We start from the raw sequence: 16,210 nt of genomic DNA, 5'->3' as shown, positions 1-16,210 counted from the left end.
GGGGTGGTGACGTGTTGCATGCTGATTAGAAAATTTAGAAAAGAATTTTACTGTACCCTAAACATATAACCTTATCTAAATATAAACCTATAGTTGCAACGCTGACTTACAGTCGAATAACACAAAAGCTGTTTTAATCTCAATTGGAAATTACATCTGAATGCCTTATGAACTTTTCACCTATAGCTCTTTCAATAATCTAAACTTTAAATACATCATTAATGCGTTTTATTAAAAACAACTTAAGTTGCCTTTTCTACGGACCAAACAGCAAATTAATAACGTCATCCTAAAACTCCAGTTTGAAATGTATGTGGTAACTGCAAAAATTCAGTAAACACGTCCATGCAACAAAACAGCTGTCACGGACAGTTTTAACAATGAATGTGAGAATGCAGACGCTCCCAGTAGCGGATGCTTCTCAGTTGCCAAGGAGACGTAGTTACCGCTAACATCCGCTTCCTCTGTCGTCACGTGACCTGGGATTCGGTTGTGACGTCAGGCCGGAGTGAATTAAGAAACGTGGCCTTAGCAGAGCAGCGGAAGGGTCTGTTTGGAAAGTCGGCGATCATTAGAAGTCCTTCATTTGACAGTCCTGTGATAGTTAGAATTTGAAAATCGTACAGCAATGGCCGAAGTTGAGCAGCCCTTCCCGGAGGAATCCGTTCTTATCAATGCCTCCAGCAGCAACGGTAGTGACCTGGCTAACGTCACGGCGGCTAAGTTCGTGTCCACTCCGGAGGGAACGGCGATAGCTTACGGTAGCCTGGTCTTTATGGCGCTACTGCCCATATTTTTTGGTGCGCTGCGCTCAGTCAGCTGTGCCAAAAGCAAGGTAAATGATTGCCAAGGATGCCAGACAGAATTGCCGTGATGACATGTCGGGAGTTCGTTGTGTGTATCTTAAAAGGGCCTAACACAGTTTTTTAATAGTGGAAAGTCACAATGGTGCACGTCGTGGTTTTTATTGTACACGCAACAGCGTGATGAAGTGGATGAAAGCGTATCGCTTGGAAATGATGTTTTAATAAGTACATTTATCTGTGTGCTGAGTTACAACGGCGCTTATTGTTGCTTGATGTAATTTAAATTGTTGAAATATTGTTGTCATAATTTTAACATTATCATAGATTATGGGCATGCTTTCCAAATCATGCACATATGTGGGTCAGAAGAATAACATAATTAAATGTATGTTGGATATGTTGAAGTCGTAAAGTGTAGCAGGACATTTGTTCAGTGTATGGGTGAACTAAACGTTTGACAGATCAGGAAACTTTCATTTTAGCCTTTACTGAATCTACACAGTAGCATATAGAGACCACCTTCTCCAGTATCATCTAAACTTGCGCATATTTTACTTTTTATTTGTCTCCTTTGTGAGACCGAGTGTTTACAGATGTCAGTAAGTGGCTCAGCCTTGGGAGTTGCTTATTCTGCCGATGTTTATCTTTTATATCTTTTTTTTTTTTTTGAGTTGTTGGACAGTTGGTGCAGGTTCTTTTTTTCATCTTAATCGTTTGATAGAAGTTGAGAGTTTTAATACAATTCATTTTAAGTACCAATTGATTCTAAAGATCAAGGTCTATGAACATGCAAGAAAAAAAGCCACAACCTAGATAGATTATAGCAGCTTTGCATAATGATACCCGAATTTCATCATTCAGCTGCCTGTACATGACATTGTATGGAATGATTTGCCTATGTTGTGTGGCACTTAATTTTCCTCAAGCAATCTGAAACTTTATGATTTAACATGTGTTTGAGCTATTGGTTAATTTAACACAACTGCCTGGAGAAATGCTTTGCCAGCTGTTGTGTGGCTGGCATTCGTTAAGTGTGTGTACAGTTTAATACAGAAATTTGAGCTTAACACCAAAGATTGATTTGGTTGCTGAAGTTTTGAATGTGTTATGCTATCTGAATGGGTGTGATGCTTAGGGTTTTGAATGTCATTATAAATATGCAATGCCTGATGAGGCAGGCTGTCCTAATTTGTTAATGTGCTCTACTTCTAATTTTGTGAGAGCTAATTTCTCCTCAGTGAAAATCGAGTTTATTTTATTCACATTCAGGGTTGTTGAAATTTAACAATAAAAGCAGGTTGGTGGCCACAGAGAAGCATATTATGCAACCGTCTTTTACATTAATTCCAAATCTTCTTAGCAAAGTTGGTATGGTTGATTGCGTGGAATATTGCAAACATGTCTTGTGTAGCTGATCTGTGGCACTCTTGCCTTTTCACCTCATGGTTTGCTGACTTTTCTTGGAGTTTTCTGGTTCCTGTCAACATCTCATAATACTCAAATTACATACCCTTTAGTTTATTGGCCTTTCTTAAGTCTCTGTGTGTAAATGAGTGTGTGTGTTCTTTATGGTGGACTTGTCTCATTCAGAGTTGCTTTCTGCATTTCCCTGTGTGTGTTAGCAATTGGCTAGGGCTACCCATGATCCTGTATTGGAATAAATGGACTTGAAAAATGAATTCATAAGAAGTACTTTCAAGTAGCATTTAAAAAAAAAAAAAGTCCAATAACCGCCGATAATGAATCAAATTGTTTAATGGTAAATAAGAGTTGATATACAGTACAGAGGGGCATTACGGGTATGTGAATGTTCCTGCATCTCAGTTCTAAGAGCCTGGGTCTGTGTCCTGTCTGTGTGGTTTGCATATTGTCTTTTCTTCAGGTCAAGTTGAGGAGCATGCACTGGTACAGCGCGTTGCCGCACCCACCACACCATGAAACCGCTCAGAATCCTGATTGGCAACCACCAAGGGAGACGCACAGTCCAGTCCCAACCACCGGAAATGATTAGCTATCTGCTGAAGCCTGGTGTTAACATTGGAGTCCTTGGGGGAATTGTGCCACATGGCCGTAGTGCTGTAACTGATGCTCCTTCCCAATGATGGTGTGTGTCTCATTTGGGACTCTGTGAGAAACTGCTCCTTTGACACAAAGTTAAACCAGTGGTATACCCAAGGATTCTCTGAAGAGACACAGTACGGAAGGAGTCCAGTCTTTGTCTCAGGTCACTGGATAGCATCCATGTCTCACAGCCATATAGTGAAATAGGAAGCTCCAGGACTCTAAAGACTTGGACCTTTGTCCTTTTGCATAGATATCGGGAGCATTACACACCCCTTTCCAGCAACCACATGATAACCAAACTGCTCTCCCAATCCCTCTACTGATTTCATATGAAAATTTACCAGAGACATGAATGTCTTTGCTGAGGTAAGTAAACCTCTCAATAAGGTTGACATTCACTCCGCAGGCAGACACACTGCTGACGGTTGTGCCCAAGAGGTCATTAAAGGCCTGGATCTTGGGTTTTATCCTGGATGCTCACAAGCGCAGACAGACTCCTCGCTCTGTCTCTCAAGAGCCCCAATCATAGCCTCCATTGACTTTGCGAAGATCACAGCATCGCCAATAAAGTCAAGATTAGTGAATCTGTCTTCACCAACAGATGCCCCACAGCATCTGGACCTCACGACCCTGCCTAACACCCAGTCCATGCAAGTACTGAACAGAGTAGGAGTCAGAACACACCCCTGACAGACTCCAGAATCAACTGAGGAAAAATGCAGAGGTTCGTCCTCCACTCTGTACAGCACTCGCAGTACCAGTTTACAGGCCCGCCATGATACCAGTAACTTTGAGGGGATCTTGCAAAGTCTTGAGATGTCCCACAGGGAGGCTTGATCAACTGAGTCAAATGCTTTGTGAAAATTACAAAGGCTGCAAAGAAACTGCTAATGTTTGCGTTTGCACTCGATGAGAACCCTCAGTGCTGGTATGCGGTGAATGGTCTTGGGTGTAAAACCAGACTGCTCTGGTTGATGATAGTTGAGCACATGATCATGGATCCTATTGAGAATATATATTTTTATAATAATTGAGATTTGTGACTGGTGAGGTGAATGAGAACTGGGCACTGAGTGAAGCACTGACAGAAAGCAGAAACACTCCACAGATAGATAGATTGATTGATTGATAGATACTTTATTAATCCAAAGGGGAAATTCATATAATCCATCAGCATCATACTGATAAATAGCTATACTGAAACAACACCAGGAAGATGGGAGAAAAACTACACTCTGTAGCAGTTCATGAAGGCTTCCTGATCCAATTTCAAGCTGTCGGGCAATGTCTGTCTTTCTACCTATTTGCATAAGAGTAATAGGTTTATACACCATAATGTTCGGGACATAGCAATGGCAGGTATATTATAGCAGTCATATTTAGTACTTTGTTGCATATTCCCTTTGAAGTTTGCAATTCATAGACATCACCATCTACTGAGTATCTTCTCTGGCGATGCTCTGCCAAGCCTCTAATGCAGCCATCTTCATCTTCTGCTTGTTTTGGGGGCTTGTCCCCTTAAGCTTTCTTTAAAGCCTGGGCAAGGCCTGCTCAGTTGAATTTGAATCCGGTGACTGGCTTGGCCATTAAGCAATCTTCCATTATTTAGCTTTGAAAGACTCTTGTGTTGCTTTAGCAGGGATCATTATCTTGTTGTAAAATGAAATGCAATTCAATGAGTTTGGAGGCATTTACTGATAAAAGTAATGAAGTTTATAAGATGTTCAGAATTCATTATGAACTGCTGTCATCAATGAAGAAAAGTGTGTTAGTACCTGTGGCAGCCATTATGCCCAAGACATAGCACCCCCACTACCATGTTTCACAGATGAGGTGGCATGCTTTGGATCCTGGGCAGTTCCTTTTTTCTCTCCACAGTTTGCTCTTGTCATCACACTGATACAGGTTCATCTTTGTCTCGTCTGTCCACAAGAACCTTTTCCGGAATTTGGCAGACTAGTACTTTTTTGCAAACTGTAATCGGGCTCTCTTGTTTTTGTGATTAACTAGTGGTTTACATCTTGCAGTGTGACCTCTGCATTTCTGTCCATGAAGTCTTGCGGATAGTAGTCTGGCACACATTTGCCTCCTGATCTTTTTTACAGGTGTTTAGGATGTTTTCTTTACCGTAGTGAAGAATGTCCTCAGCAGTGAAGGTCTTCCTTGGCCTACCAGTTCCTTTGTGATTACTGAGCTCATAAGTGTGTTCCTTTTTTTTTTCTTTGTGATATTCCTGACAGTGGATTTAAACAATCCTAAAGTTTTACCGATGTATTTAGTAGTTTTGTTATTATTTGCTATAGTTCTGTATAACTTTATTATTGTCATATTCTCATATACAGTGCCTTTGTGTCATCTGAGGCATCTTCTGTGTTGTTCTAACGGCTTACACATTAGGATGTTTCTGTTAAACTCTCTTTTCTCTCCTTCTAAACCTAGAACTCCTCGGATATGCCAGAGACTATTACCAGTAGAGATGCGGCTCGCTTTCCTATAATTGCTAGCTGCACACTTTTTGGACTGTACCTCTTTTTCAAAGTAAGCATTCAGTCTACTGTTTTAAACCACATAAATTTGTTCTTATTCATTTGAATAGAAAGCCTAAGTGGAGAGTTTCTTCTTTATGCATTTTGTAAATAAAAGGAATTTGGACACGTGGCCATTTGAAATGACACAACTATTTTATTTCTAGCTACATCTCTGCTTACAGAACTAATAGAGAAGCTGCTAAGAAGAAAATTGTCCTGAGTACAATGTTGTATACATGCCAAAATTGCAGGTTTGTGTAATAAAAAATGAAACCAAGGTAAATTCGGTCAGAACTTATTTCACATTTATTGCAAAATTGCAATCTATGCAAAGAAGATGAAAACAAATCAAACTGTTTAGTGAAAAAAAAATCATGTCAAAACCTGTTTACATTAGTGTGCACACCCCCTAAACTAATACTTCGTTGAAGCACATTTTGATTTTATTACTGCACTCTGTCTTTTGGAGTAAGAGTCTGTCAGTTTGGCACATCTCGAGTCCACAATTTTGTTCATTCCTTCTTCCAAAAAAAAAAAAAAATCCAAATCTTTCAAATTATAAGGGTGTCCCCAGCTCCCTTCAGGTCATCCCATAGATTTCCAGCTGAATTAAGGTCAGGGCTCTGGCTGGCCATTCCAGGACATTGATCTTCCTTTGACAAAGCCATTGCTTTGTTGATTTTGATGTGTGCTTTGGGTTGTTGTCATGCTGAAAGATGATGTTCTTCTTTAGCTTCCTAGCAAATGCTTGAAGGTTTTGTGCCAAAATTGACCTATACTTGGAGCTATTCATCATTTCAACCACTTCGATTAAATCCCCAGTCCCCAAAGCATGATGCTGCCTCCACCATGCTTCACTGTGGGTATAGTTTTGTTTTGATGATGTGCTGTGTTATTTTTGTGGCAGACATACCTTTTGGAATTATGGCCAAATACAGTAGATAAACTGTGGTCTCATCAGACCATAATATGTTGTTTCCACATGTTCATTAGAGACTGGGTATATTGTACCTTTTTGCAAAATTTAGCTGGGATTGGATATTTTTTCTTGTGAGAAAGGGCTTTCGTCTTTCTATCTTACCCTCAAGAATATGACTGATTGTTGTCACATGTAGGAAACAACCAGTGCTTGCCAGGAAATTCTGCAGCTCCTTTAATGTAGTTATAGCCCTCTTCGTGGCCTCCTTGACCAGTTTTCCCTTTGTCTTCTTATCAATCTTGCAGGGATGTCCTGATCTTGGTAGAATCATTGTTGAGCCATATTTTCTCAAGTTGTTGATGACTGTCTTCACTTCACTCCATTTGATATTTAATACTTTAGATTTTTTTTTTTTTGTACTGGTTAATTCCTTTCAATGAGATCCCATTCATACTTTGTTGCAACATACTCCAAAAGCCATCGTCCACAAAGAGCATATCCGAGTAATCCTACAGGAACAGCCAAACTTTATCTGAGTCAATTCGCGTCACCATAGTTGAGGTGTATAATGATTACTATTTGAGATGAGACTTATTGTGATTGATTGAGTCTGAACACAGCCACCTCCTTGATTATTAAAGGGTTTTTATATGATTTTTTTTTCTTTTTTTCCTAAACCACTGATTTGTTTTCACCTTCTTTGTATGGATTGCAATTTTGCAGTAATGGTGGAATAAGTTCTGACAGGATTTATCTTGGTTTCTTTTTTTATTATACAAAGCCTGATATTTTTTTTTTTTTTTTTGTAAGGGGTATGTATACTTTTTACTGTATATCCACTGTAGTTGCTAAATGTAGGAGGCACATTCTACAGTTGTTTGCTAATGATTTCCTTTAAAGTAGGTTAATACGTTTTAAACTGTTTGGAACATAGTGTAGAATACTGCTGCATTCCCACAACTGCATCCTGACTGCTGATCCAGCTTTTCTGGATTCCTTCATTCTAACTACATTACGAACTAGACCCTTTTCCATTCATAGGCCAGGTATTTGAAATGCTTAGAACAGGTGTTTTAACATTTATGAACCTGTATAAACATAAAGGAGATGTTTCTTTCATTGCTAGATGTTCAAAAAGTGGAACTAAAATGTAAATTTAATTGAAATCCATTAATAGTTTGAAGCAAATTGCAGGCAGTTCCTTTGTGGGTCTATGGCATATAAGGGTAACATTGACTTGAGTAAACTTATTTCCTTACAATCATGGTATTTATTAATTTGCCACATTAAATTGTTTTGTAATATTTTATAAATTTTAATATATATAATTAACCTACTTTTGAGTTTTATAATGGAGCCAACTTGCCAAGTCTGTCCACCTTGAAGTAGCAAAAGTTTCAATTTAAGACAACATGCCTTACGCTTTTGTGACAGCAAAAGTAAACTGGAAGAAAAACATCTTATCACAGATTATTTATTTGTTGTTTCTTTTTCAAGGCAAGGATAGGTTTCTTGCTTGCTTCTCTGCTGGCAGCAAGTGATATGGGTAGAGTTATGACTACTCCATCATGATAACCCCCTCTTTGAGCAGTTGTGTGCTTAATTTAGTACTTTTGCTTCTGTGTCTTCAAAGGTTATGTTCAAGGATTGCATTTTATTTCAAAGCAGTGCCCTGCATTTTTGTTTTGTGTATATAAAAAAAAAAAAGCAATGCCATTTTACATTGCTAGCTCACATTACCAATCAGTTTTATGCTGTTTTTGTGGCCTGTCATTTGCATGCATAAAAATAGGTAAAATATGTGCCATAGCCAATACACATAAAAAAAAACAAAGTCAAATTTTCTTTGGTTTGTTGTCTGAAGATGGTAGTCAGTGAACAATTAAAGATGCTGCGTTTTGAGAGAGTAAAAGTAATTAGTAACTTCTGGTTTGTTTGCAGACATTTATTCATATCCATTTTATTTTATTAGGCAGATACAATTTTAGAATTATGTACGAATATGGAAATGTGTTTTGTAGCAATTATAAATGAATTTGGAGGAAATCGTAGTAACATTACTGAATACTACCTAATTTGCTGAGGTGCATCAATCTGTGAGACAACAAAACTAACTTCCGTGCCCCAAGCTAAAATGCCCGCACACCATTCTATGACCACCCTATGAGATGCTTTGCGGTATATGGGTAGAGCAGCTAATTATTTGTAACCCCCAAGCATCTCTTCATCTCAATGGCCACGCCAAAAGCAATGGTATCAAACGTTGTTGATGTCATTAGAGGTTCACATCATATTTTTAAAACATCACACAGCCCTATTGGACATAGTAATTTTGCTTTCTTGTTTGCTACACATAAAACTGTGGATATATATTGTGGAGCCGACCTGGACATAGACAGGCGGACATGTTGTTTTCAAACCACCACACGTTTATTTTACAAATATTTACAATAATCTGATCACTCAGACCTGCACAAACCCCAATACAGTCCTGACCACTCAATGCCTTTTCTTCGGGCCGCCTCCACTCTCCTCTCTGCCTTGTCCTTCTTCCACCCGACTCTAACCCTGAATGAATGGAGACGGCCCCTTTTATCCAGTTCCCGGATGAGCCCCAGGTGTTCCCGGCGTTCCTCCCTTGGCCACGCCCCAGCGTGGCGAAAGTGCCGGCTGTCGTCCTGGCAGCTCTCCGGGTGCCGTCCTAAATCTTCCCCCCCCAGCACTTCCTGGTGTGGCGGAAGTGCTGGGGTAACAGGTCCCCAAGGCATTGGGGCGCCTCCTGGTGGTGACCACGGGCTCCTACAGGGTGGAGCTTCCATGCCCTGTACCCGTGGCCCCCAGAGCAACCAGGAAGGCGGCCCCCACGTGATCCAGGGTGGGCTTTGACCCTCTTCCGGTCCCTCATGGTGTCCTGGCCGGGTCTTTGCCCCTGGCATCCCTGACTAATATATATATTTATATATAATTTATTTATTTATATATATATATATATATATATATATATATATATATATATATATATATATATATATATATATATATATATATATATATATATATATATATATATATATATATATATATATATATAAAAATGCAAATATTGTATGTACATTACTATTTTAAGGGAAGATATTAAAATATTAACCCCAATTTCTAATTGATAGAATTGTGAAATACCACATATACAGCACAGGCGCACTAATATAAGGCTAAATTTGCTTGACTTTGTGGATGATAAATGCTAGTTTAATTTCTACAACTTGGTTTTATATTCATCCAAGTTCTGCACTGCTGGATTCAGCTCTTACAAACTACATTGGCCTCATTGCTTCTTTCTAGTTCTGCAGAGACTTTTCATCATTATTTAATTGTTAAGTTTGGCCACTAAACGATAGTCTTTTTTAGAATGTAATTTAAATAGTCTTCTTCTATTTTAGCAGATGAAATGTCTTGCTTTAATTTCTTTTAAATTTGTATAGCACTGGAGATGAAAGTTGACAACTCAGCAGCTTGTTTTTGTTTCCTTTAGATATTCTCTCAAGAGTACATTAACTTGCTTTTATCAATGTACTTCTTTGTGTTGGGTGTTTTGGCATTATCGCACACCATCAGGTAGGAATCTATAAAGTTTTCTTATTTATTTATTTATTTTTTCCTGCTTTAGTACTATTTATTCATTGACTACTTTGCTATCAAAGCATAGGCAGGCTAGTTGTGTCTGTGGTTCTTTGAAGTGGTGTACTTTTAATCCAGGATGACATTTTTTTTATTTTATTTTATTTTTTTAACCCTTCAAGGGTAATGTAACACTCGTTCTTCTCCAGTGCTGACCTTTTGGGTTATTATTTTTTTTTATTTCATCATTTGGAGTGAGAATGCTGTTCTTTACAAGTTTATTTTTATGTTTGTGTGTTGGGAGAATATTAGAAACTCCAGGACATGTAATTGTATTGTTTTGGAAAGAAAACTGAAAAGCTTTTGTGACTTTGCACCATCAATGAAAAGTACACAGACAAAATGAACAAAGCTTGCTGTAAATGAAGCTCAGATCTAGAATGATGAACTCACTCTCTTTCTTCAGATAAGTTACCTCTGCTTTGAATTTCTTTTTCAGTCCATTCATGAATAGAGTTTTCCCTACAAACTTTCCAAATAAACAGTACCAGCTGCTTTTTACCCAAGGTTCTGGAGAAAGTAAGGAAGGTAAAAGACCTATAGGTTTTTTTTTATGTTTTTGTTAAAGGCTTATGAAACCAAGAATGTTTTAATTGCACGAAGAATGTTTTAATTGCACTTTATTTTTTTTCTGCAGAAATTGTGAACTATGAATTTGATACCAAAGACCTTGTGTGCCTTTGCTTTAGCAGTGTGGTTGGTGTTTGGTATTTACTGAAAAAGGTAGGTTGCATCTGTGGTTTTACTGATTTTTATGTGCATTTGCTTCTTGGTTAAAATTGGTCGTGTTATGTAAATGTGTATAATATAACAGTAAACTGTGTATTGAGCAGATGCCGTAATTTAAAGTTAATCCCACTATACTAATTCCCTTCATAATTTTAAACACTTAATCATGTCACCTCTTAATCTTCTTTTGCTTAAACTGGAAAGACTTGGCTCTTTTAGGTTTCTTAATATGATCATTACAAGAGAACCTGCAAGTTTTGTAGTATGCTACTCAAGGGGAGGCTTTCAATATCAGATGAAAAGTGTTTGTTTGAAAGATGAAAAGTGTTTCATTCAGGCAGAGAATGAATTTCAAACTCGGTCCTTTGTCATGCACTATTTTAGTGATGAAAATTTCAAGCCAGCTACAGGAGACTAGTTACACAAGCAAGTTGCTTTTTGAGAATTTGTGTGCTTCAGGAATCTCATAACATTTATATTAGTGCTACTGTTAGTTCTCTTAATAGAAATGTTTTGATCACACCACTATATTCTGACAAGTGGTTTGATGAAGGGTTCTCCTCTTCATTGCTCTACTATTTAGCATTTAGGCAACAAAACTATTTTATTTACTTGCAAAGCTTGATTGGCAACATATTTTAAACATGCAAAACAATGACAAAGGTCTTTTTTTTTTTTTTTCTCTTCTTCTCACATAACTGACTGGCCCAGTTTTCTGTGTAACCCTGCATGCTATTATGTATTTACTTCTTTTGACATAGCAAAAGAATCCCTTGCTAATTTAGTCATAACACTGTAGCTATAAGGTGTACCCCTGCTGACAGCTCATACCCCGGAATAATTAATATGAGTTTTACACACTTTACAAATGTTTGATATCCAGGTTATATTTTCACTCAAAGTTAACTAAAAAATTAAAATTGTTAGCAGTTTACATTCACTGATGTTTAGTTTATTACATTCTGTAATTTGGCATGTTACCTAGAAAGGATTACTTTAAGGGTAGACCAGTAAAGCCAGTTGTTTTTTATCAAAATCTATAATAGAAACTAAACACAGAATTCTCCAAAAACATTTACACCCTTGATAAGATGAACAAAAAAGGTTTTGGGGAACAAATGCCAGTAATTGTGATTTTAATGTTTCTTGAAGGGGAAATAAAAGGAAGGAAAACGAGTGAAATATCAAGCTAATGAGCAATAGAAATGTTTCTTCCATTGCCTCTTTTGTTACTTTACCTGTGGTGCCAATACATCTGAAGGAAGCTGTATTATACAAAGTCCCTGATGATGAACAATTTTAAACAATTTTTATTTTACTACTTTTGGCAGAGTGAAGAAACAAAGTGTGAATAAGAGGACAAATAAAAATTTGATTAAGCAACAAAAGTGAAACCATGCTAAATCAGTGTAGGGACATTGCATAATTATATGTTGTCTTTATTTTTTTCAGATGTACATAATTTAATTTTTTTTTTTTTTAAATTTAGCACTGGATAGCCAATAATCTGTTTGGGCTTGCTTTTGCTCTGAATGGTGTAGAGCTACTTCATCTCAACAATGTCAGCACAGGATGTATCCTACTTGGAGGTCTATTTATCTATGATGTGTTTTGGGTAAGCATACCTTTGATGAATCGTGTTACATTTATCTGTTTTTCTAAGAAGATCTAGTCTATTTAATTTAGCTATGTGAGCTAAACCAGAGAAAAGCATACTTGGTTTATGGCACCTTCATTTTTTTTGGTGTTTCTTTCAAAAGTAGCAATGAGTTATTCTTAATTTTACATGATGAAAAACTGTATATATTTTTATGTGATTCTATGTAATTGCATTTTTTGATTTCTACTGTATATCATTAAACAAGGAGCAAGAAATGTTTTCCTGTGGGTTTAAAAGTTTAGCTATACACAGAAATTTTGTAAATGTATTTTTTATATTGTAGTTATATATGTAGTTGTGCTTGTTTTTAAATAGTCCAACCTTCTATTGCATTACTTTGTAGATGCATCCAGTATAGAAACTGCATCCATTTTGTGTTTTGTAGGTATTTGGGACAAATGTCATGGTGACGGTGGCCAAATCTTTTGAAGCACCAATTAAATGTAAGTATTAAGGAATTCCAATATTGAGTAAAATGACACAAAATTGTTTAAGTCTGTGGCACCACCTTTTGCATGTGAATAGCTTTAATATTGTCTAGTGTGTGAATGTTTCAAATCAACATTCTTATTTGCTTTTGCTAACTGCTATAGAAATTGGAGAACTTTTCTGAACAAATGTTTTGATGTAGAATTGCTAATTTATAACGTTTGCTGTGTAGAAGTCTTTTAAATAGTGTGCAGTAAATGAAGACCCTTGTTGAACTTTTCAAAATAATTATAAAGAGCTAAAGATCCACTCTTGTTTTATTTGAATTTTCATTTTTTGAAAATAAATACAATAGATTTGGATAACCATGTACTTAAACAGGGCGGCACGGTGGCGCAGTGGTAGCGCTGCTGGGTTCGCTTCCCGTGTCCTCTCTATGTGGAGTTTGCATGTTCTCCCCGTGTCTGCGTGGGTTTCCTCTGGGCACTCCGGTTTCCTCCGGGTGCTCCGGTTTCCTCCCACAGTCCAAAGACATGCAGGTTAGGTGGATTGGCGATTCTAAATTGGCCCTAGTGTGTGCTTGGTGCGGTGGGTTGACACCCTGCCCAGGATTGGTTCCTGCCTTGTGCCCTGTGTTGGCTGGGATTGGCTCCAGCAGACCCCCGTGACTCTGTGTTCGGATTCAGCGGGTTGGAAGATGAATGGATGGATGTATTTAAACAGTAAGTCTTATGCTTTATTAACACATAGTTCTCTGTAAGCAATTTAAGACTTATTTATTTTGTCTGTTTGATTTCTTGTTTAATTGAAATTAGCCTCTTTACTGTTGGATCTGCTTCTTTATAAACTGATTATTTCTTTCAGTTGGATCCATAACTGTTTTTTGAAAAGTAACTATGTTCTCATAATCATAGGATTAACATTTGTGTTTTCATTTTTATTAATTGTTAATTGATCAGTTTTTGGTAAATGGTTCATCTGTTATCAGGTGCATTCACATGTAATGTTAAAGCACATGCTGTGTTTTATTATATTTGTCTGTCTGCCCATCTTCCTGGAAGAAATGCCTCTGCTCCCAGCAAGCCTATTTTGTTTATGTAAAACACTTATTTTTTTCAAGGAAAATTGAGGACAGTTCAGTTTTGGTTGAGATATCTCAAATACTGCTCCCTATACAAAGTTTTGAAATTTCAAAAGCATTGGAAAAAGTGCACACTTTTCTATCATAAAACAAAGAAAGATTATGTGTGACTTCAATTATCGGTTAGTTTACCATTTCAGATATACCTTAGGGGGGTCAGTACAACTTGTATATGTTGTATATTTTCCTTTTTTACTTGTCCGAGTACTGCTGCTGATGACAAAAGATCCCCAATATTAGTCAAATGCTGGGCGAGGTGCACACCAGCTTACCTGTTTAGCTGCAGCTGAGATTTTAACTCTGTTAGCTGCTACTTTCGCAAATGTTTAACAAATCTGAACTACAATCGGTAATGGACCCTTCACAACCGACAAGTAATAACAGGGCATCAATTGATGCTATTTTACATCACTTGAACTAGAATCTACTGCATTTGAATACTACTGGGCCACCACAAGTGTATTTGGGCCATTTCAAATTAGATGATACTGTTGCATGTATTACGGCTCACTGTTAAAATATATTTAGTCAACAAAAATTTGAAGTACCATAAAAATTGAAATGCTCTAAATTTCACATTAGTTAAGCTTCCGAACACCCCTGAATTTTATACAATGCAAGCATTCTAGGGTTAGAGTCATTTTTTAAAATTAATCAGTATTTGTTTTGAGATTAGCACCATCTTTAGCAAAAATTACATTTTTTTACTAACTTGTGCTAAACATTGCAGTTGTACTTTCTGTCAAGTCGCTTTCAGAAGATGAGACATGGTAACAGTAGATTTTTAAACTGTTTATTGCTATATGTTGTGTCCTGTGGCTCTAAGGTAAGCTCAGTGTTGTGCTTTTAGGTTTGGCAGTTCACTATACTGCAACTTTTTGATACTAATGCAGCACCTGTTTGGATATTTACATTTTCATTTATTTACTTAGACACTTATCCAAAGTGAGTTACAGAGAAGGTCGACATAATTAAATTTACATCTGTCTGGAGACTGTTTGGGGGGGAAAAAAACTTATTTAAGCAGTGCATGATACAAAAGAACTAAAGCCAAGAAATTACATATTAAGCCTATGTTTTGTTCAGAAAAGGTTGTCTTGAACTTTACTGTTTTTTTCAGTAGAAGTGTGAAGACTAAAGATGGGGGGGAGTAAGTCATCGAATTGTAGAAAAGAAATGTATTGAATATTAAATTCATTTTGCAATGTAGTCTTTCTCCTTTTTTCAGTTTAGAGCTATATTATAATCTGAATTTGTTCTGTAAAGTTTCTTACAGTAGTACATTAATCTGTCCGTCCATTATATCTTACATAGTTGTGTGACTCGCTCATCAACAAAAAACTATTTCCTGTTTAAATAAAAAGCTGAAATTTGATAGGATGGTACATCTAGGGTAGTAGGTATCCAAAAAGAAATGGCTTTGATATATTCATATTCCGGTTTAAAAAAAAAAAAAACAAAAACACAATAGAACCTTGGTGGTGATGTAGAATAAAAAAATACTGACATGTTTTTTTATTTGTTGTAAAACTATTCTAGCGAGTGGGACATTGTAATACATTGTTCCCTTTTACAACCTATGTTGAAGAGATCACATAGAGTAATGGGGTGTGACAATTTATGCAAATGGAGGCAAAACTGCAGAAGCAAACTGAAGGGAAGCGTGTGATGGTGCGCGTTGGCTTCACACTCCTTGTTGGCTTTGTGTGCCTCTTGAACTCGCCACTGTCGATGACGTAACCAAGGATGAGTCAGACAAATGAGGACACACTTAATGCAGTAGGGGGTAGGTGGAAAAAGTAAATTGCCGTTTTATTAAAAACAAAGTCAAAAACAATGTGCCCAACACAGTACAGTGCAATCTTCAATAAATTGAATAATCCATAAAAAGCAGTGAGAGTCCATTAGTTTAAAATCCATAATTAAAACAAGAGTAAAACCAACACAGTCATCTAGTCCTTAATGTTCCGTCAGATCCTAGACGAGCCCAGCTATACTCCCTGTTCGTCTCCCCAGCTCACCCATTACTCGCTCAGCCAGTGGAGACTCCAGCATCTGCGATCCTCTCTCCCCAACCCCCATCTTAGCTGCCTCAAGCGATACCGGCAAGACCACTTGGGGTCGGTCGCCGTCCCATCATCCTTCATGCTCCTGTTGTATCGCAGATCCCTGGGGATGACTATACCTCCATCACGCTCTCACTCCTCTACAAATATTCAGTGGGGATGAACTGCCCCTAGAGCGCCAATTCTTTGC

The 16,210-nt window shown here is 37.4% G+C and overlaps 1 protein-coding gene across 2 annotated transcripts in view; it reads left to right on the top strand.

Annotated features, from left to right (window-relative positions):
• Positions 1-474: 474 nt before the first annotated feature.
• The window catches only part of hm13 (histocompatibility (minor) 13), a 32,959-nt gene continuing 17,223 nt past the window's right edge, over positions 475-16,210 (top strand). Inside the window, exons 1-7 of one of the 2 annotated variants that reach the window (XM_039734594.1) lie at positions 475-835; positions 5,310-5,408; positions 9,850-9,932; positions 10,435-10,523; positions 10,633-10,718; positions 12,214-12,339; positions 12,770-12,827. In XM_039734594.1, coding sequence (XP_039590528.1) covers positions 629-835; positions 5,310-5,408; positions 9,850-9,932; positions 10,435-10,523; positions 10,633-10,718; positions 12,214-12,339; positions 12,770-12,827 — 748 coding nt within the window. In that variant the 5' untranslated portion in view covers positions 475-628. The remainder of the gene's footprint in view (positions 836-5,309; positions 5,409-9,849; positions 9,933-10,434; positions 10,524-10,632; positions 10,719-12,213; positions 12,340-12,769; positions 12,828-16,210) is intronic. The other variant, XM_039734595.1, reaches the window with a different exon arrangement.

Source organism: Polypterus senegalus, chromosome 14 (assembly GCF_016835505.1).
Source record: "Polypterus senegalus isolate Bchr_013 chromosome 14, ASM1683550v1, whole genome shotgun sequence".
Taxonomy (NCBI): Eukaryota; Metazoa; Chordata; class Cladistia; order Polypteriformes; family Polypteridae; genus Polypterus; species Polypterus senegalus.
This window is presented reverse-complemented; position numbering and strand designations above follow the sequence as displayed.